The following is a 17,303-nucleotide window of genomic DNA, read 5'->3' as shown; positions in this document are numbered from 1 at the left end:
ATTTCACACATCCTACCAAACTATTACAAAACCCAATATACTGGCCATCAAATCCAATATTAAAATCTTGAAAACATGACTAACAAGTTCATACCCTGTGACTTACTGCAGGGATACTTAACTTTTTACAGCTGAGAACCACATACATGGGTAAAAACCAATGAGTGAGCCTCATATGATTATGTAGTGATTGAAATCCCCATACACGCAAAAACCTCCCACAAAGATCCCACCAATCACAAAATACAAGCTTCAGTCCCTCCCCACAAACCCCATCCTTCCCCTTTCTCTCTGAAGCCAGAAAATTTGGAAACACCAGCTCTTTTATGGCCACAATCCATCAATCAGGGAGCAGCTTTTTCCAACCTTGAAGCCCCAGGAACTTTGAAGAACACAAAGAAAGAAACCAGCAGGAGCTTCATGGGCCAAAGCAAAATAAATCCCACCAGCTGCATCCGCACCTCACTGTTGTTCAAATGTCCAAGTGTTAAACTTGTTCTTTCTTGGCAGAGACATTAATAGTTAATACAATTGAAACTGCAACAAAAAATTTAACCTTATACAAGTAATTTATTTACATAACTTTGACACAACCATTAAGTTATACAGAAAAACAGCTATCTACTCCACATTAAAAGTGACATTAGTCAAGATTTCCCCCAAAGATTCAGCAGTCCGTTCATTTTGTTTCAGGCTTTTTCTCTCCTGCCTCAAGTTTTGGCAGTTCAGTTGGCTCACGGTGTGCTGGGAAAGCTTCCCATGGGCTGTTGAGGTCAAATTTGCGGAATTCCTGGGCAAGTTCAACAGGCTCAGCTACGACACGTTTTACCTCATCATCATAGCGTACCTAGAAAGAACAGGAATGGTTAATCAAAGACAAGGACATGGTTATAATACATGATGAGATAGGACAATGAATGCCAGGATTTTATTTGCAATTATTTCAAACAAAATCTGCCAATGGCTGATGTACTTTTATTGGAAGAGATTTTCACTCCAACCCTTACAAAGATGACTTGGGTGAGGTGTCGATGTTGAGTAGGACAAGGATGAAGAGGAGAAAAAAAAAGGACTCAATAGATGTACACGATTAAAAAAAAACATTATTTTATACCTCCACATAGCCAGAGAGTGGGAAGTCTTTGCGAAAAGGATGGCCTTCAAATCCATAGTCTGTGAGGATTCGTCTTAGGTCTGGATGGTCAGCAAAGAATACACCAAACATATCCCAAATCTGGAACAAATTGGAGTACAAAGTGTAACATCCTAGGTTTCTTTAAGAAATTAAAAAGTTGAGAGATTTAAATAACAAGCATCAAAATGTTTATTCACCCATCCATGAACTTGTGTTAAATTTTAAACATAAGTACTAAAACAGCACTTTTAAGAAAAAGCCAGTGTATCCCTCTTACAAGTACAAGACCAGAATAGAATAGGTAGATCGTTTTTCGGCCAGCACAGACACGATGGGCCAAGTGGCCTCTTTCTATGCCTTAAACTTTCTATGATTCTATGAAAATAAACTGTGAAACCTGTAAAATAATAAATATCAGTTTTATGTTATGTCCTATATGTTAATCTGTTAATTGTGTATCAATGGTTTGACTATATGCAGGTGAAGGGTGTTAATCGGAGTCATAGTTAAGCACTTATAAGCAGACACTCAGACTGCGGGAGAGTTTTAAGTGAGGAACAACATGTTTGTGATCCTTTTATTCTGCACAATAAACGTGAAACTGACTAAATATAGGCTCCAGCATTATCCTTCCATAACAAGCTTTCTGGAGTTTAACACTATATTCCATGCAATTTGAGGCCATAAGCACAGTGCAATAGTTTTGAATCACAGTACTGTTAATCACATGGCTAATTTTGGGAATCAAGCACCCTATAAATACAGCATACAGTAATTAGTGTTTTGACTACTCAAAGCCCCATGTTCTTGATTTCAATAGAGAATGGAGAAAAGGTGATCTGGCTTATCAGGTCTGCTCCTTCCATGGACAATATACATTGAATCCATCTCGGACTTTATCCCAGCTATCCCCAAACCTCAAGCTGAACCTCAAAAACTTTTGTCCATCTCTCCAATTCAACTCTGGCCTCCTGGAATCCACAGACAACTCTTTGCCAGCCCCATAATCACACAAGCATGAAAAATAACTCAAATCGGCCAAGTCTCTATGTTCAGTGAGCATCCGAAAAAGAAAGTTAATATTTTGGGTAGAACTAACAGAAAAGCCCCAAACGTAATGTATCTTACCTTTGCCTTTCAGATGTTGACTGACTCAGCAGTTCTTTGCAGTTTTCCTTCAATCTGCAATCCTGCTCACAACCAGACTCGATGTATATTTTTAAAACGGAGTTAAATTTACAGAGCATAAACTGCTTTTGCTAAGATTTCATTGCACATATTCATAATATCACTGTACTTTGTCACTTCCTGTCCACCCCACTCTATCTGCACCCTCTGGCCTCCAATGTTCAATACTCCCTCGCCCTTGGTTCAATTATATCCTGCTCTCTAACCCTGCTGTACTTTGAAGACTGCATTTGGTCTTGGCTTCCTTGAAGATTAACTAGTAATAAAATAACTGGGCATAACATTTCCTCCAATTGGTTCAGCTCACCTCTCTCTCATACCAGTTTGCAGCTTGGAATACAGGTACTAAGGAATCCAGTGGCGTCAACTCATCAGTGTAAGTCTTCACACGGATACGAGAGTTAAACTGCAGTGAAAGCAGGTTATATACAATCTGTTTGAAAGGTAACAGAAAAGATTTTAAAATTAAATCTCAACCACAATATCAGCACATTGTGAACCTAGGCACCAAGCAAGGTAAGGCTCTTCCACAATTTAGAACATAGAACAGTACAGCACAGAACAGGCCCTTCGGCCCACGATGTTGTGCCGAACCTTTAACCTACTCTAGGAACCTATATACCCTTCATACTATTATCATCCATGTACCTATCCAAGAGTCGCTTAAATGTCCCGAATGTATCTGCTTCTACTACCACCGCTGGCAGTGCATTCCGCGCACCCACCACTCTCTGTGTAAAGAACCTACCTCTGACACCTTCTTCCAATCACCTTAAAATTATGGCCCCTGGTGATAGCCCTTTCCACCCTGGGAAAAAGTCTCTGGCTATCCACTCTATGCCTCTCATCATCTTGTACCCCTCTATCAAGTCACCTTTCATCCTTCTTCGCTCCAATGAGAAAAGCCCTAGCTCCCTCAACCTTTCTTCATAAGACATGCCCTCCAGTCCAGGCAGCATCTCCTCTGCACCCTCTCTAAAGCTTCCACATCCTTCCTATAATGAGGCGACCAGAACTGAACACAATATTCCAAGTGTGGTCTAACCAGGGCTTTATAGAGCTGCAGCATAACCTCGCAGCTCTTAAACTCAATCCCCCTGTTAATGAAAGCCAACACACCATACGCTTTCTTAACAACCCTATCAACTTGGGTGGCAACTTTGAGCGATCTATGGACATGGACCCCAAGATCCCTCTGTTCCTCCACACTACCAAGAATCCTGTCTTTAAGCCTGTATTCTGCATTCAAATTCGATCTTCCAAAATGAATCACTTCACACTTTTCCAGGTTGAACTCCATCTGACACTTCTCAGCCCAGCTCTGCATCCTGTCAATGTCCCGTTGCAACCTACAACAGCCCTCCACACTATCCACAACTCCAGCAACCTTCGTGTCATCGGCAAGCTTGCTAACCCAGCCTTCCACGTCCTCATCCAAGTCATTTATAAAAATCACAAAGAGCAGAGGTCACAGAACAGATCCCTGCGAAACACCACTGGTCACCGAGCTCCAGGCTGAATACTTTCCATCTACTACCACCCTCTGTCTTCTATGGGCCAGCCAATTCTGTATCCAGACAGAAAACTTTCCCTGTATCCCATGCCTCCTTACTTTCTGAATGAGCCTACCATGGGGAACCTTATCAAACGCCTTGCTAAAATCCATATACACCACATCCACTGCTCTTCCTTCATCAACGTGTTTTGTCACATCTTCAAAGAATTCAATAAGGCTTGTGAGGCATGACCTGCCCCTCACAAAGCCATGCTGACTGCCTTTGATCAAACTATGCTTTTCCAAATAATCATAAATCCTGTCTCCCAGAATCCTCTCCAATAATTTGCCCACTACGGACGTAAGACTGACTGGTCCATAATTCCCAGGGTTATCCCTATTCTCTTTCTTGAACAAGGGAACAACATTTGCCACCCTCCAATCATCTGGTACTACTCCAGTGGACAGTGAGGACGCAAAGATCATCGCCAAAGGCCCGGCAATCTCTTCCCTCGCTTCCTGTAATATCCTTGGGTATATCCCGTCTGGCCCCGGGGACTTGTCTGTCCTCATGTCTTTCAAAATTTCCAGCACATCTTCCCTCTTAACATCAACCTGTTCAAGCATATCAGCCTGTTTCACGCTGTCCTCACAAACGACCAGGTCCCTCTCACTGGTGAATACTGAAGCAAAATATTCATTTAGGACCTCCCCTACCTCCTCCGACTCCAGGCACAAGTTCCCTCCACTATCCCTGATCGGCCCTACCCTCACTCTGGCCATCCTCTTGTTCCTCACATAAGTGTAGAACGCCTTGGGAATTTCCTTAATCCTACCCGCCAAGACTTTTTCACATCCCCTTCTAGCTCTCCCAAGTCCATTCTTCAGTTCCTTCCTGGCTACCTTGTAACCCTCTAGAGCCCTGTCTGATCCTTGCTTCCTCAACCTTAAGTAAGCTTCCTTCTTCCTCTTGACTAGCTGGTCCACATCTCTTGTCATCCAAGGTTCCTTCACCCTACCATCCCTTCCTTGCCTCATCGGGACAAACCTATCCAGCAGTCGCAGCAAGTGCTCCCTAAACAACCTCCACATTTCTGTCGTGCATTTCCCTGAGAACATCTGTTCCCAATTTATGCTCCCCAGTTCCTGCCTAATAGCATTGTAATTCCCCCTCCCCCAATTAAATATTTTCCCATCCCGTCTGCTCCTGTCCCTCTCCATGACTATAGTAAAAGTCAGGGAGTTGTGATCACTATCACCGAAATGCTCTCCCACCGAGAGATCTGCCACCTGGCCTGGTTTGTTGCCAAGCACCAAGTCCAACATAGCCTCCCCTCTCGTCGGCCTATCTACATATTGAGTCAGGAAACCTTCCTGGACACACCTGACAAAAACTGCTCCATCCAAACTATTTGCACTAAGGAGGTTCCAATCAATATTCGGGAAGTTGAAGTCACCCATGACAACAACCCTGTTACTTCTGCACCTTTCCAAAATCTGCCTCCCAATCTGTTCCTCCGTGTCTCTGTTGCTATTGGGGGACTCTATAGAAAACTCCCAATAAAGTGACTGCTTCTTTCCTGTTTCTGACTTTTGTTCATGTTTTCAAAACTATTCTGCAGGTCAATGCATATGTATTTGATAACAAATTTATTGTAACACATGGAATCCAACAAGGGATTTGGCATTGTAAGTTATTGTTTTCAGGGATATTTCTTTTTTAATTAAGTCTATACTTCTGTTCCAGCACAAACAGTAAGAGATTCTGTGTGGAAAAATCATTACCTCAAGTCAAGGTACATTAAACCCCTTCTCTCACAACATCATTGTTAGTAAATGGGAGTGAAAAAGCTTAAGACTTAGAAGCTTGGTGTTTAAGCCATCATTATCTTTTGATAAATATATTATTGCTGCACCAAAATTGCTCTCCAAACCAAGAAATAATCCTTCCATGTAACATCTGACATTTAATATTTGCAAAGTACTTTGAAATTGTTACTAAAAATTAGTACATTTTTAAAGCGGCTATAAATGTAATATTTTATAGCACAATTCTGTGAGACTATTTCGCTCTCCCCCGACCCATTCCTCTATTACCTCAAATCTAAACGGACGAGAAGGGATATCCACTGCAGTCTCATCAGCAAGAGATTTGAACTGGGCATTGGTGTGATCCCGCAGGAATGTCAGCACTGGTATTATGCCATCTGGATGGATTAAAATCTCCAGCTCACTGAAACATGTCACCTGTATAACAAAGACAAGGCAAAGATATTTACTCATTTGTGGACCAACACTTATGATGTATTGACAGAAAAGTTTGATCTGAATAATAGCATAATAGAATATATTACTGAACAAGTAAAACAATTTAATGGCCAAAATTCTTTTTCTGTTTCATTTTATCACTGTTACTTTCATCGTAAGTTATTCTGGCATCAAAGAGGCCAAAAAAGCCAAATTGAAGGAATTGGGAAGAACAAAGGTTTTATGGCTTCTCACAACTTATGTTTGCAAAAAAGTGTTACAGGGAGACATCTTATAAAGTTGCTTGGATGAGACACCCTGCTTGTTATTTTAGGTGATGTTTACTTTCTATTTAATAACTATTTTAGCAATGGCACAGTCTTCTTTGGCCTCCTTATCTCGAGAGACAATGGCTAAGCGCCTGGAGATGGTCAGTGGTGTGTGGAGCAGCGCCTGGAGTGGCTATAAAGGCCAATTCTAGAGTGACAGGCTCTTCCACAGGTGCTGCAGAAAAATTTGATTGTCGGGGCTGTTACACAGTTGGCTCTCCCCTTGCGCCTCTGTCTTTTTTCCTGCCAATTGCTAAGTCTCTTCGACTCGCCACACTTTAGCCCCGCCTTTATGGCTGTCCGCCAGCTCTGGCAAACGCTGGCAACTGACTCCCACGACTTGTGATCAATGTCACAGGATTTCGTGTTGCGTTTGCAGACGTCTTTAAAGCGGAGACATGGACGGCCGCTGGGTCTGATACCAGTGGCGAGCTCGCTGTACAATGTGTCTTTGGGGATCCTGCCATCTTCCATGTGGCTCACATGGCCAAGCCATCTCAAGCGCCGCTGACTCAGTAGTGTGTATAAGCTGGGGATGTTGGCCGCCTCGAGGACTTCTGTGTTGGAGTTACGGTCCTGCCACCTGATGCCAAGTATTCTCCGGAGGCAGCGAAGATGGAATGAATTGAGACGTCGCTCTTGGCTGACATACGTTGTCCAGGCCTCGCTGCCATAGAGCAAGGTACTGAGGACATGAGCAGTGGCACAGTACTAGATTCTAATACAGGCATCAGAAAACTATTAGACCAAACGGTATGAGGTTAGAGATTTCCTTGGAAAAGCCTAATTTCAGATTCACCAATCCTATACTTGACCACACAAAATTCAGATATTTGACAGATTTATAAAACTCAGTAGCCCAATTTATGTCAAGTACCAATCAAATTGCTGATAGTCTTACCTGCACCTGTTGGATATATTTGGGAAGAATTTCAGCAACATATTCACCAAACGCAGACAGCTGGTTGCGCTGTAGTTCATTCTTTGGTCGGACAGTAGCTGCAAGTAAAGTGCAGCATTACTAAGTAAACTTCATTCATCCATTTTCTATCATACTTTCCCCTATTAAGAAAGCTTATACTTGGTGCATTCTGCTGGAAACGTTTATATTAAAAAAATTGGAAATTATGATGAATGATCTAAGCATCAATAACTAGTGGAGGTCAGAGCAGGGTATTCTGCAGTGACTGGCTCACCTCCTGACTCCCCAAAGCCTCTCTGTCAACTACAAAGCACAAATAATAAGAACGATGCATTATTCTCCACACCTGAATGGATGCAGATCCAACACCACTCAAGAAGTTCGACATTATCTGCGACAAAGCATTGCTCTTGATTGGCACCCCATCCACTGGCTTAAGCATCCACTCCCTCCATTAGCAGAGTAACCTGGCTGGAACGTGTACTATTTACAAAGTGCACAGCAGCAAGTCACCATGTATCAAGCCGCAGTAGCTGCCAAACTTGTGACCCCCATCATCTAGAAGAACAAGGGCAGCAGGGAACACCATAACCTCCAAGTTTCCCTCAGAGGCACACAGCATCCGGCTTGGACACATTGGCGTTCCTTTGTCACTGGGTCAAAATACTGGAACACACTGCCTGATAAAGAATAATGGAAGTACCTTCACGCATCAATTGCAGAGTTCAAGGAGGCAGCCTTCTCAAAGGCAACAAAGGATTGGCAATGTGCTGGCCTTACCAGTGATGCCCTCTTGCTGAACAATGATATAATAAACTCCCAAGTTAGGTATTTCACAGGTCAGAAAAGATAAATGATCAACTCTGCACCAAGAACATGTGATAGCTATAATTCAAGAAGTATCCTTTATTACACTCCACACCAGCTATCCACATGGCTTCTCTGAAGACTGAAAACTTCCAATTTGGTATTCCTCGAATGCATTGCTAATTTCTGTCTCTTTCAAATACAGAACCATAACTATTATCTTCCCTATAAAAGTGCTAATGTATGTAGAAAGATTCCAGTGTCATATATGGAGTAGCATATTATTAAATAGACATAGAATTAAAATACGGCTTGGCATTTACTTACGTTGGGTCTCAGAAATGGATCCCTCAAACCTGGTCTGAGACACTAAAACACGAGGGCCAGAAGCTACAATGAAAACACAAGAGCAGGACTTTACACCTCAATTGTATAAATAAAACAAACAAAAAAATTCAAGATAGTGAACCCACATGTTTTTCATAACCCTAAATACTGTAGATTGTGTCTCATGGGATTATGGGGAGAGGATATGAATCAAAAGCTGGCTTGATAAAGTAACGCTAAGGTAATTCTAAAAAGATTAAAAGCTGCAGTTAATGGAATCTGAACTACAAAATGAAAATCTAAATAAATAGCAAGTCCATCAGCAAAGCGGCACATTAACATTTTGAACATGTACCTTTTGACAGAAGTGTAAAATGAAAGATTAGAACTCCTTATTGAGATTGTCAGCATTGGCCCACCTGAGACAAAAAGTCATGGGCTCAAGTTCCACGAGAGGAATTTTTTTGCATAATCTAGGCTCACAATGTGGTGCAGCACTGAGGGAGTGCTACATTGTCAGAGGTTCTGTCTTTCACATCAGAAGTTAAAGCAAGGCCCAGTTTTCCTGCACAGCTCGTTGTAAGAGATTCCATGGCAATATGCCAAAGATGTCCCAGTATCCAAAGAATCATAGAATGGTTACAGCACAGAAGGAGGCCATTCATGCGTTATGTCTGTGCCGTCTCTCCACAACAGCAACTTCAGCTGGTCCCACTCTCCCGCCCTTTCCCTGTACCCCTGCATTTTCTTCTCTCTCTTAAGGTGTTTATCCAATTCTCTTTTGAATCTGCCTCCACCACACTTTCAGGCAGTGCATTCCAGATCCTAACCATTCGCTGTGTAAAAATGTTTTTCCTCATCTTGCCACTGGTTTTTTTTGCCAATTGCCTTAAGTTGCTGTCCTCTGGTTCTCAGCCCTTCCACCAATGGGAACAGTTTATTACTATCTACTCTGTCTTAGACTCCTCATGATTTTGAACACCTTCATCAAAATCCCTTTCAGTCTTCTCTTCTCGAAGAACAACCCCAGCTTCTCCAACCTATACACATGACTCAAGCCCTCATCCCTGGAACCATTCTCTTAAATCTTTTCTGCACCCTCTCTAAAGCCATCACATCCTTCCTAAAGTGCGATGCCCAGAAATGGACACAACACTCCAGTTTTATAAAGGTTCATCATAACCTCCTTGCTTTTGTGCTCTATGCCACCATTTATAAACCCTAGGATCCTGAATGCCTTTTTAACCACTTTCTTAACCTGCCATACCACCTTCAACAATTTATGCACATACATCCCCAAGTCTTGGTTCCTGCACCCGCTTTAAAATTATACCCTATAATTTATATTGCCTCTCCTCATTCTTCCTACCAAAATATATCATTCACACTTCTCTACATTAAACTTCATCTACTACATGTCCACCTATTCCACCAGTCCTCTTGAAGTCTGTCACTATGCTGACAGTTCACAATACTGCCATGTTTTATGCAATCTGCAAATTTTGAAATTGTGCCATGTGCACCCAAGTCTAGGTCATTAATGTATATCAAGAAAAGCAGTGATCCTAGTACAGACCTCAAGGGGAACCCCACTGTATACCTTCCTCTTGTCTAAAAAAACTGTTCACCACTACTCTCAGCTTCCTGTCACTCAGCCAACTTTGAATCCAGGCCGCTACTTGCCTCGTTATTCCATGGGCTTCAGCTTTGCTGGCAAACCTGTTATATGGCACTTTAGCAAATGCCTTTTGGAAGTCCACGTACACCACATCAACCCCCTCTGTTCAAAAAAAAAACTCAATTACGTGATGAGGTAAACATTATTTGCCTTTTACAAAACTGTGCTGGCTTTCCTTAATTAATTCACACTTGCGCAAGTATTTTCCCAGATTATCATTTCTAAAAGCTTTCCCACCACCGAGGTTAAACTGATTGGCCTGTAGTTGCTAGGTTTAACCTTACACCCTTCTTGGACATGCGTTCAACATTTGCAATTCTCCAGTCCTCTAGCAGCATCCCGTATCTAAGAAGGATTGGAAGATTATATTGGCCAACATTTATCCCACTAGAGATAATATATTGTTAGCAAAAATGAAAGTGCATGGCAACCTATTGACATTGGTAGGGAATTAGGTAGAAAAGAGTACAGATAATAATTGGCAGCATTGATTAGTGGTGTCGTCAGGGATCTGCACTGGAGCCTCAGTTTTTTTTAAACTGTATTTATCAATGATTTAGATAAGAGAGTTATAAATCTAAATTTGACAACTAGTATAGTTGACAACTAGATGGTATAGTAAGCAGTGTAGATGGGGGCAGAAAGTTGCAAAGGAACATTGATAGTTTGAGTGGGCAAAACTGTGGTATAGAGTTCAGTATGGGGAAGTGAGAAATCATCCACTGTGAAACCAAGATTGATGGATTATTGTATTTTCTAAATGGTGAGAAACTATGAAGAAGCAGGTAGATTAGAGTTTCATTTACAGAAATCACGAAGACTAGTGGAGAGGTTCAAAAATAATTTAAAAGGCTAATTTAAAAAGCCATTTCCTTAAGGAAGTTGGAATACAAAGGGATGGAGGTTATGGTATTGTCATATCACTAATTCCTGATGCCAATCTTTGTCCGTCTTTGCGCATGTGCACACACCTCACACTGCATCCGCCTACACATGCACAGTTTCTCCCATCTATGATGTCATCAGCATGCATCCAAAAGGCTGTTCACTGGTGTCAGTACTGGTTTGTGCCTGCACTTGGCAATGTCATCGAGCACCAGAAATTTAGCCCTCTTCCTCAGAGCCGGTATTACCTGGTGATGCTCGGCACAATGCCCACTTGCTCAGCCACTCTCTCCATCTCCAGCTACTGCTGCCTGCAGCTCAGGGAGCCGTCCTCTTCGCTACTACCCCACTGCTCCCTGCGGCGCCTCTCGCTGGCCACCTCTCGCATTCCATGCCACTCAGTGCTCTGGTCTATCAGGCTCTATCTCGCTCCCACTGGGACTCAGCTCCTCACTTTCTAACCGGGCAGACCTGCCCCCTCCCTTGGGATCTGTTTTTCCTAGATCCACGCCATCTTTGATGCAGGCAGCTGCCTTGGTCATCACAGGCTTTGAGGTCACAGCCACTGCAACTGTGCATGTGGGGTAAGTGTGCCCTTTGCAGTTGTGGCATTACCAAATGGAGCAGGATATACTGGCTACGGAGGTGTGCAGCACAGATGCCCCAGGATAATATCAATGCTAAAATTGAGCACAAGTTGCATAGTCTAGGCTTGTCTTCCCTTGAAAATAGAAGATGAAGGGATGATCTAACTGAGGTATTTAAGATGATTAAAGGATTTGATCGTGGGGAAAGTCCACATCAAGGGGAAATAGAGCTGAGCCATTCGGGGTGATGTCAGGAAGCACTTCACGCAAAGAAGAGTGGAAATCTAAAACTCACCCAAAAAGCTATTAAGGCTAAGCCAATTGAAAATTTCAAAACTAAAAATGATAGATTTTTGTTAGTTAAGGATATGAAGGGATATGGCACCAAAGCACATAAATGGAGTTAAGTTACAGATCAGCAAAGAACTAACTGAATAGCAGAACAGTGTTACAACCAGGTGAGAGGGGTCTAAGAGTTCCCTCTCAGCCTTTGCCTGGTTTAACCGTAACAGGGTTTAATTTTAAAAACACCATGTTTTTAGCTCCCCCTTAGCCTTGTTCACTGCTCCAATTGTAAGACAAAGAAATCAAACAGGTTGCCTTAGATTTAAACAAGGTAGAAGTTAATTAATCTTAAACGCTAATCCGGTTAATGACTACGAATATGCGACCACGCTAGCATGCATATGCAGAGAGACAGAAAAAGTAGAAAGAATAAAGCGGAACAGTTTGAGGTAATAGCTGGTAGTTACAGTCCTTTAAGCTCAATGTGGAGTCTTTGGTTACCGGTATGTCTTGCAATTTGTTGGGGCCCAGTTCACACTTCAACTTGTTTCTATGTAGGAGTCTTTTCTCTCAAGGTTTACATGTCTTCCGTGGGTCCGGTGGCTTGGGAGAAAGCAAGAGAGGCTTCCTTGTTCCAGGTTCCAGTTCTAACAGCCTTCTGCCTTTCTCTTCACAATTCAAAAAAACCCAGGTTGCCCAGCAGGTTAGTTATGTGACTAGCAGGGCTGACCACTTTGGTTTGTGGATTCCTCCATCTTAGCAGTCATTCTGGAATGCGAGCTTCCTTGCCTTCAATATCTAGTGATCACAGTCCATTTTGGGTTAAGTGGATCAGGGAATAGTCCTTTGTCTCTCCAAGCACTGTCTGTTAGTATGCAAATGTTTTTCCAGCCAAGTGACTGGTGATTTTCTAACAAGTCCTTTCTTCACTCCAGCAAGAGTTTAAAATCAATGTTCGTATGACAAAATTGATATGCCTCATTATTGGCAGTTTGGGGTGGAGGGGGGGGGGGGTGGTCTGCATGACAACAGGCATGACTAATCTTCCTAATTTCCACACAGCAAAGTCTCACATATAGCAATAAGATGGGGGTATGGTCATAGGGTGCAATGGTAGCACACAGCAGTCTTAACAAATTAAATGCAGTCAAATAGCACACTGTGGCTTCGCTCTACCAGGCTCAGCCAGACAAGGATATAGGAGACAAAGCTAAAGCCACATAATTTCTACAACAATGTAACTATCAGCCATTTTTGGACAGAGTAGATAGGGAGAAACTTTTCCCATTGGCTGACGGCTTCAGAACCAGAGGACATTGATTTAAGGTGATTGGCAAAAGAAGCAACATCGACATGAGGAAAAGCTTTTACCCAGTGAGTGGTTAGTATCTAAAATGCACTGCCTGAGAGTATGGTGGAGGCAGATTCAACTGAGGCCTTCTAAAGAGAACTGGATAATTATTTGAAGTGAAAAAATTTGCAGGGCTACAAGGAAAAGGCAGGGGAGTGGGACTAGGTGAGTTGCTCTTGCAGAGAGCTGGCACAGACACGATGGGCTGAATGGCCTTCAGTGCTGTAATCATTCTATGACTTTATAGCTCTACTGCAGTAATATGTCATTAAATAAAACAAAGCACTTGCATTTATTTAGCAACCTCATAACACCCCAAAGCACTTCACAATTACTTTTGAAGTAGTCACTGTTGTAATGTAGGCAAACACAGAAGCCAATTTTCCCACAACATAGTCTCACAAATAGCTATGAACTTATCAGATATTCTGCTTTAGTGATGTTGATTGAATGAAAAATTCAGCCATTACAAATTTCCCAAATCACTTCATTCTTGCTCACACATTGCAGAAAATCTCCACATGTAGACCAATGTAGACCAACATACTCTAACAGCTGAACAATGTGAATCATGGAATCATTAGGAACAGGAGCAGGCCATTCAGTTCATCATTCAATTAGATCATGGCTGATCTGCATCTCAACTCAATGTTCCCATTTTTGTTCCATATCCATTGTCCAACAAAATAAAATCTTGAAAGCTCCAATTCCCTAGCATTCACAGCGTTTCAGGGGACAGACAGAAATTCTCACTCTTTACAGGAGCCCCCACCAGGAAATTTATTTTAAGGATTAGTTTAACAACATTTTCCCCCACAACATTCTCCATCCCTTTTCTCCCGAAGGCATTAAATTCCTTGTTGGAATATAACCCGCGGGTTCTCTACAGTATCAGGTGGCCGTTATCCTGCCAGCTGGCTATTTGATCATGGAATCATCAATACTCACACCTTGTCCTCATTTCTTCCAGAGCTTGTTGGGCAGTAAACAGACTCTCCCTGTGACTCTGTACGTTCCTCTCCCAAATATCTCTGCCTTACAGCCCCGCCGCGAACACGAATTCTGCATCCACGGATTCCTAGCCCCCATCACTCACAGTTCTGCCTGAATCCTAAACCCTGACATTCTCTCCCCTCCATAAATGCTCGCCCTCAGTGGGGCTGAGAAGGTCAAGCCGCGACACACCGACACCCTCTCCTCTCTTCTCCCCAGCGTGGACAGGCTACCTGCCTATCAGCCGGCACTCACGTTCACCATCCCGCACCCCCACAGCTCCTCACCCAAATTCCGGAAACTTCTCTTCAACCCGGCGCGAGTCAAATTCAGGAGCCTGGCCGCCATGGCAACGGAACCGGAAACACCAGCTGCTGTCCGCTCGCTAATCCCTTCCGGCACCACGGGCAGTGTGCCCCGCCTAACAATTCCCCCTTTTCTTTCATCCCTCCCTTCGGACGCTGAACTGGTCGCCAAGGTTTCGGACAAGTTGTTAAGAATCAAGGTAAAGAAAAAGCTGTGAAATTTTGGTCTATGACAGGGAGGGAAATTAGCTTCAGCTTCGTTAATTAAATGGAGCTTGAGGGGCGCTTCCTTCGTCTGTTCCACTGAGCGTGTCTCGGGCCTGGGTTGTTTTTCCTGAAACCGCCGCCAGCCCATGTTGTTGATGAGCCTTTCCTTCCAGTCCCTCAACCGTGGCCTTCGGCTGCTGTTGGGAGTCCGGACCGATCCCAGCCCGGGGTCAGTTAAGAGAGGTCCGCTCCATCAGGACCTGCTCAAAGCCAGTGCTCGCTGTCAATGTGTAGCCTTCTTTCGGAATATTTCGCCTTTTTTTTATTGGCTCACATAGATTCATTGTTACAACCCCGCCCTTAAGTTGAAAGGAGCCGAAGTTAAAATCCAATGTTTTAAAACGGAAAGAATGATAGGACGATGCTCAAATGCTGAAAATCTGAATTAAGAGCAGAAAATGTTAAACAATAAAACAAAAGCAAAATACTGCGGATGCCGGAAAGCTGAAATAAAAACAGAAAATGATGGAAATACTCAGCAGGGCCAGTAGCATCTGTGGAAAGAGAAACAGAGTTACCGTTTCAAGTCACAACAAAAACAAGAAATGCTGGAATCACTCAGCAGGTCTGGCAGCATCTGTGGAAAGAGAAGCAGAGTTAACGTTTCGGGTCAGTGACCCTTCTTCGGAACCCCGAAACGTTAACTCTGCTTCTCTTTCCACAGGTGCTGCCAGACCTGCTGAGTGATTCCAGCATTTCTTGTTTTTGTTTCAGATTTCCAGCAACCGCAGTATTTTGCTTTTATTTTACCGTTTCAAGTCGATGACCTTTCCTTAGAACTGGGAAAAGTTACTGGAACAGGTTTTAAGCAAGTGAGAGGGTGGGAAAAAGAACAAAAGGGAAGGTGTGATAGGATGAAGTGGAAGTGAGATTGAATGACAATGAGATACGTAAAGAAACCAAACAAAAACAAAATGCTGTGTATATATATATATATATACTCAAAGACTGACAGCATATGTGTAGAAAGAAACAGTTAACATTTCTGGTTGATGACCTTTCATCAGAACATCAGAAACAAAAGATGTGTCTGGAGGAGGTGTGAATGGCAGAATGATGAACATTTGTGATCTGAAAGCAAAAAAAAAGGAAAGAGGGAGAAAAAACAAGACCAGCAAAGAAAAAGGAAAGAAAATGGGGGTGGAGGTCACGATCTGAAATGGTTGAACTCAATGTTGAAACTGGAAGGAGTAACATGCCTAATCGAAAGATTAGGTGCCGTTCCTGGAGCTTACATTGAGCTTCGTTGTAACGCTGCTTGAGACTGAGGACAGTAAGGTGAAAGTGGAAGCAAGGTGGAGAATTAAAATAGCAGCTGACCGGAAACTCGGGGTCACACTTCCTTGCAGACTAAACGGAGATGTTTAGTTCAGTTTAGTTTAGAGATACAGCACTGAAACAGGCCCTTCGGCCCACTGAGTCTGTGCCGACCATCAACCACCCATTTATACTAATCCTACACGAATCCCATATTCCAATAACATCCCCACCTGTCCCTATATATTTCCCTACCACCTACCTATACTAGGGTCAATTTATAATGGCCAATTAACCTATCAACCTGCAAGTCTTTTGGCATGTGGGAGGAAACCGGAGCACCCGGAGGAAACCCACGCAGACACAGGGAGAACTTGCAAACTCCGCACAGGCAGTACCCAGAATCGAACCCGGGTCCCTGGAGCTGTGAGGCTGCAGTGCTAACCACTGTGCCACTGTGCCGCCTCAAAGGGATCACCCAATCTGCGTTTGGTCTCCCCAGTGTAGAGCAGGCCACATCGTGAGCAACAAATACACTATAAATTAAAAGAAATACTAGTAAGTTGCTGTTTCACCTGGAAGGAGTGTTTGGGGACTTGGATGGTGAGAAGGGAGGAGGTTAAAAGGGCAGCTATTTCATCTCCTACTTTTGCATGTTTTGGGGTGATTGAGGAGTGGATCAGGGTGTTGTGGAGAAAACGGTCCCTTCGGAAAGCTGGGAGGGGAACATGCGTTTGGTTGTGGCATCGCACTGGAGGTGGCGGAAATGGCAGAGGCTGGTGGGGTGGAAGGTAAGTACAAGGGGAATCCTATCATGGGATGGAAGTTGTGTCGAATAACACAATTTAAAACAAATATGTATTTTAAATACATTAACTTTTAGCTACAAAAATAATTAATTGTCTCTTGATGTTATATATGAAAGATCTACTGAGCCATGTTTGTTGATAGGTTTTGTGGGGTTGCCAGTCTGCCCAACTTGACAAATTAGAAGTCAGCATAAAATAAATATTGTCCATTTTTGGGGGAGCATTATTCTTGTGATATACTATGGTAGCACCACACCAAAACTACACACCGAAGAGGCTGATCTTTTAATATCATCACTGTCATTGAAATGCAAAGTTTCTGTTCTAAGTATTTTCATGAAGTCATGATGGGAGCATAGGAGTAGGGGTAGGCTATTCAGTTAGATCATGGCCTATCATCTACCTCAATGCCACTTTCCCACGCTATCCCCATATC

At 42.9% G+C, this 17,303-nt stretch overlaps 2 protein-coding genes across 2 annotated transcripts in view; one reads left to right on the top strand and one right to left on the bottom strand.

The window, feature by feature from the left end:
• Positions 1-550: 550 nt before the first annotated feature.
• On the bottom strand, positions 551-14,919 carry ndufs3 (NADH:ubiquinone oxidoreductase core subunit S3). The gene is made up of 7 exons (XM_068046439.1): positions 14,517-14,919; positions 8,451-8,513; positions 7,296-7,393; positions 5,916-6,065; positions 2,631-2,756; positions 1,115-1,234; positions 551-847 (listed from the first exon to the last, which is right to left on the bottom strand). Exons 1-7 carry the CDS (start codon positions 14,887-14,889, stop codon positions 680-682), a joined length of 1,098 nt encoding a protein of 365 aa, XP_067902540.1. The 5' UTR covers positions 14,890-14,919; the 3' UTR covers positions 551-679.
• The window catches only part of kbtbd4 (kelch repeat and BTB (POZ) domain containing 4), a 20,542-nt gene continuing 17,860 nt past the window's right edge, over positions 14,622-17,303 (top strand). The window contains exon 1 of the mRNA XM_068046438.1: positions 14,622-14,734. The gene's annotated coding sequence lies outside the window, so the exon portion shown is untranslated. The remainder of the gene's footprint in view (positions 14,735-17,303) is intronic.

This window comes from Heterodontus francisci, chromosome 14, assembly GCF_036365525.1.
Source record: "Heterodontus francisci isolate sHetFra1 chromosome 14, sHetFra1.hap1, whole genome shotgun sequence".
NCBI classification, from domain to species: Eukaryota; Metazoa; Chordata; class Chondrichthyes; order Heterodontiformes; family Heterodontidae; genus Heterodontus; species Heterodontus francisci.
The sequence above is the reverse complement of the archived record's forward strand: the minus strand, read 5'-3'. Positions and strand labels throughout refer to the sequence as shown.

What these genes read in the sequence shown, in the direction of transcription:
- ndufs3 (XM_068046439.1), bottom strand. Translation starts at nt 14,889, where the DNA reads ATGGGCTGGCGGCGGTTTCAGGAAAAACAACCCAGGCCCGAGACACGC. An exon ending in AATATATCCAACAGGTGCAG is followed by an intron (nt 6,066 to 7,295) that starts GTAAGACTATCA and finishes TTTGTTATACAG; the next exon opens with GTGACATGTTTCAGTGAGCT. An exon ending in CTCGTCCGTTTAGATTTGAG is followed by an intron (nt 2,757 to 5,915) that starts GTAATAGAGGAA and finishes CCTTTCAAACAG; the next exon opens with ATTGTATATAACCTGCTTTC.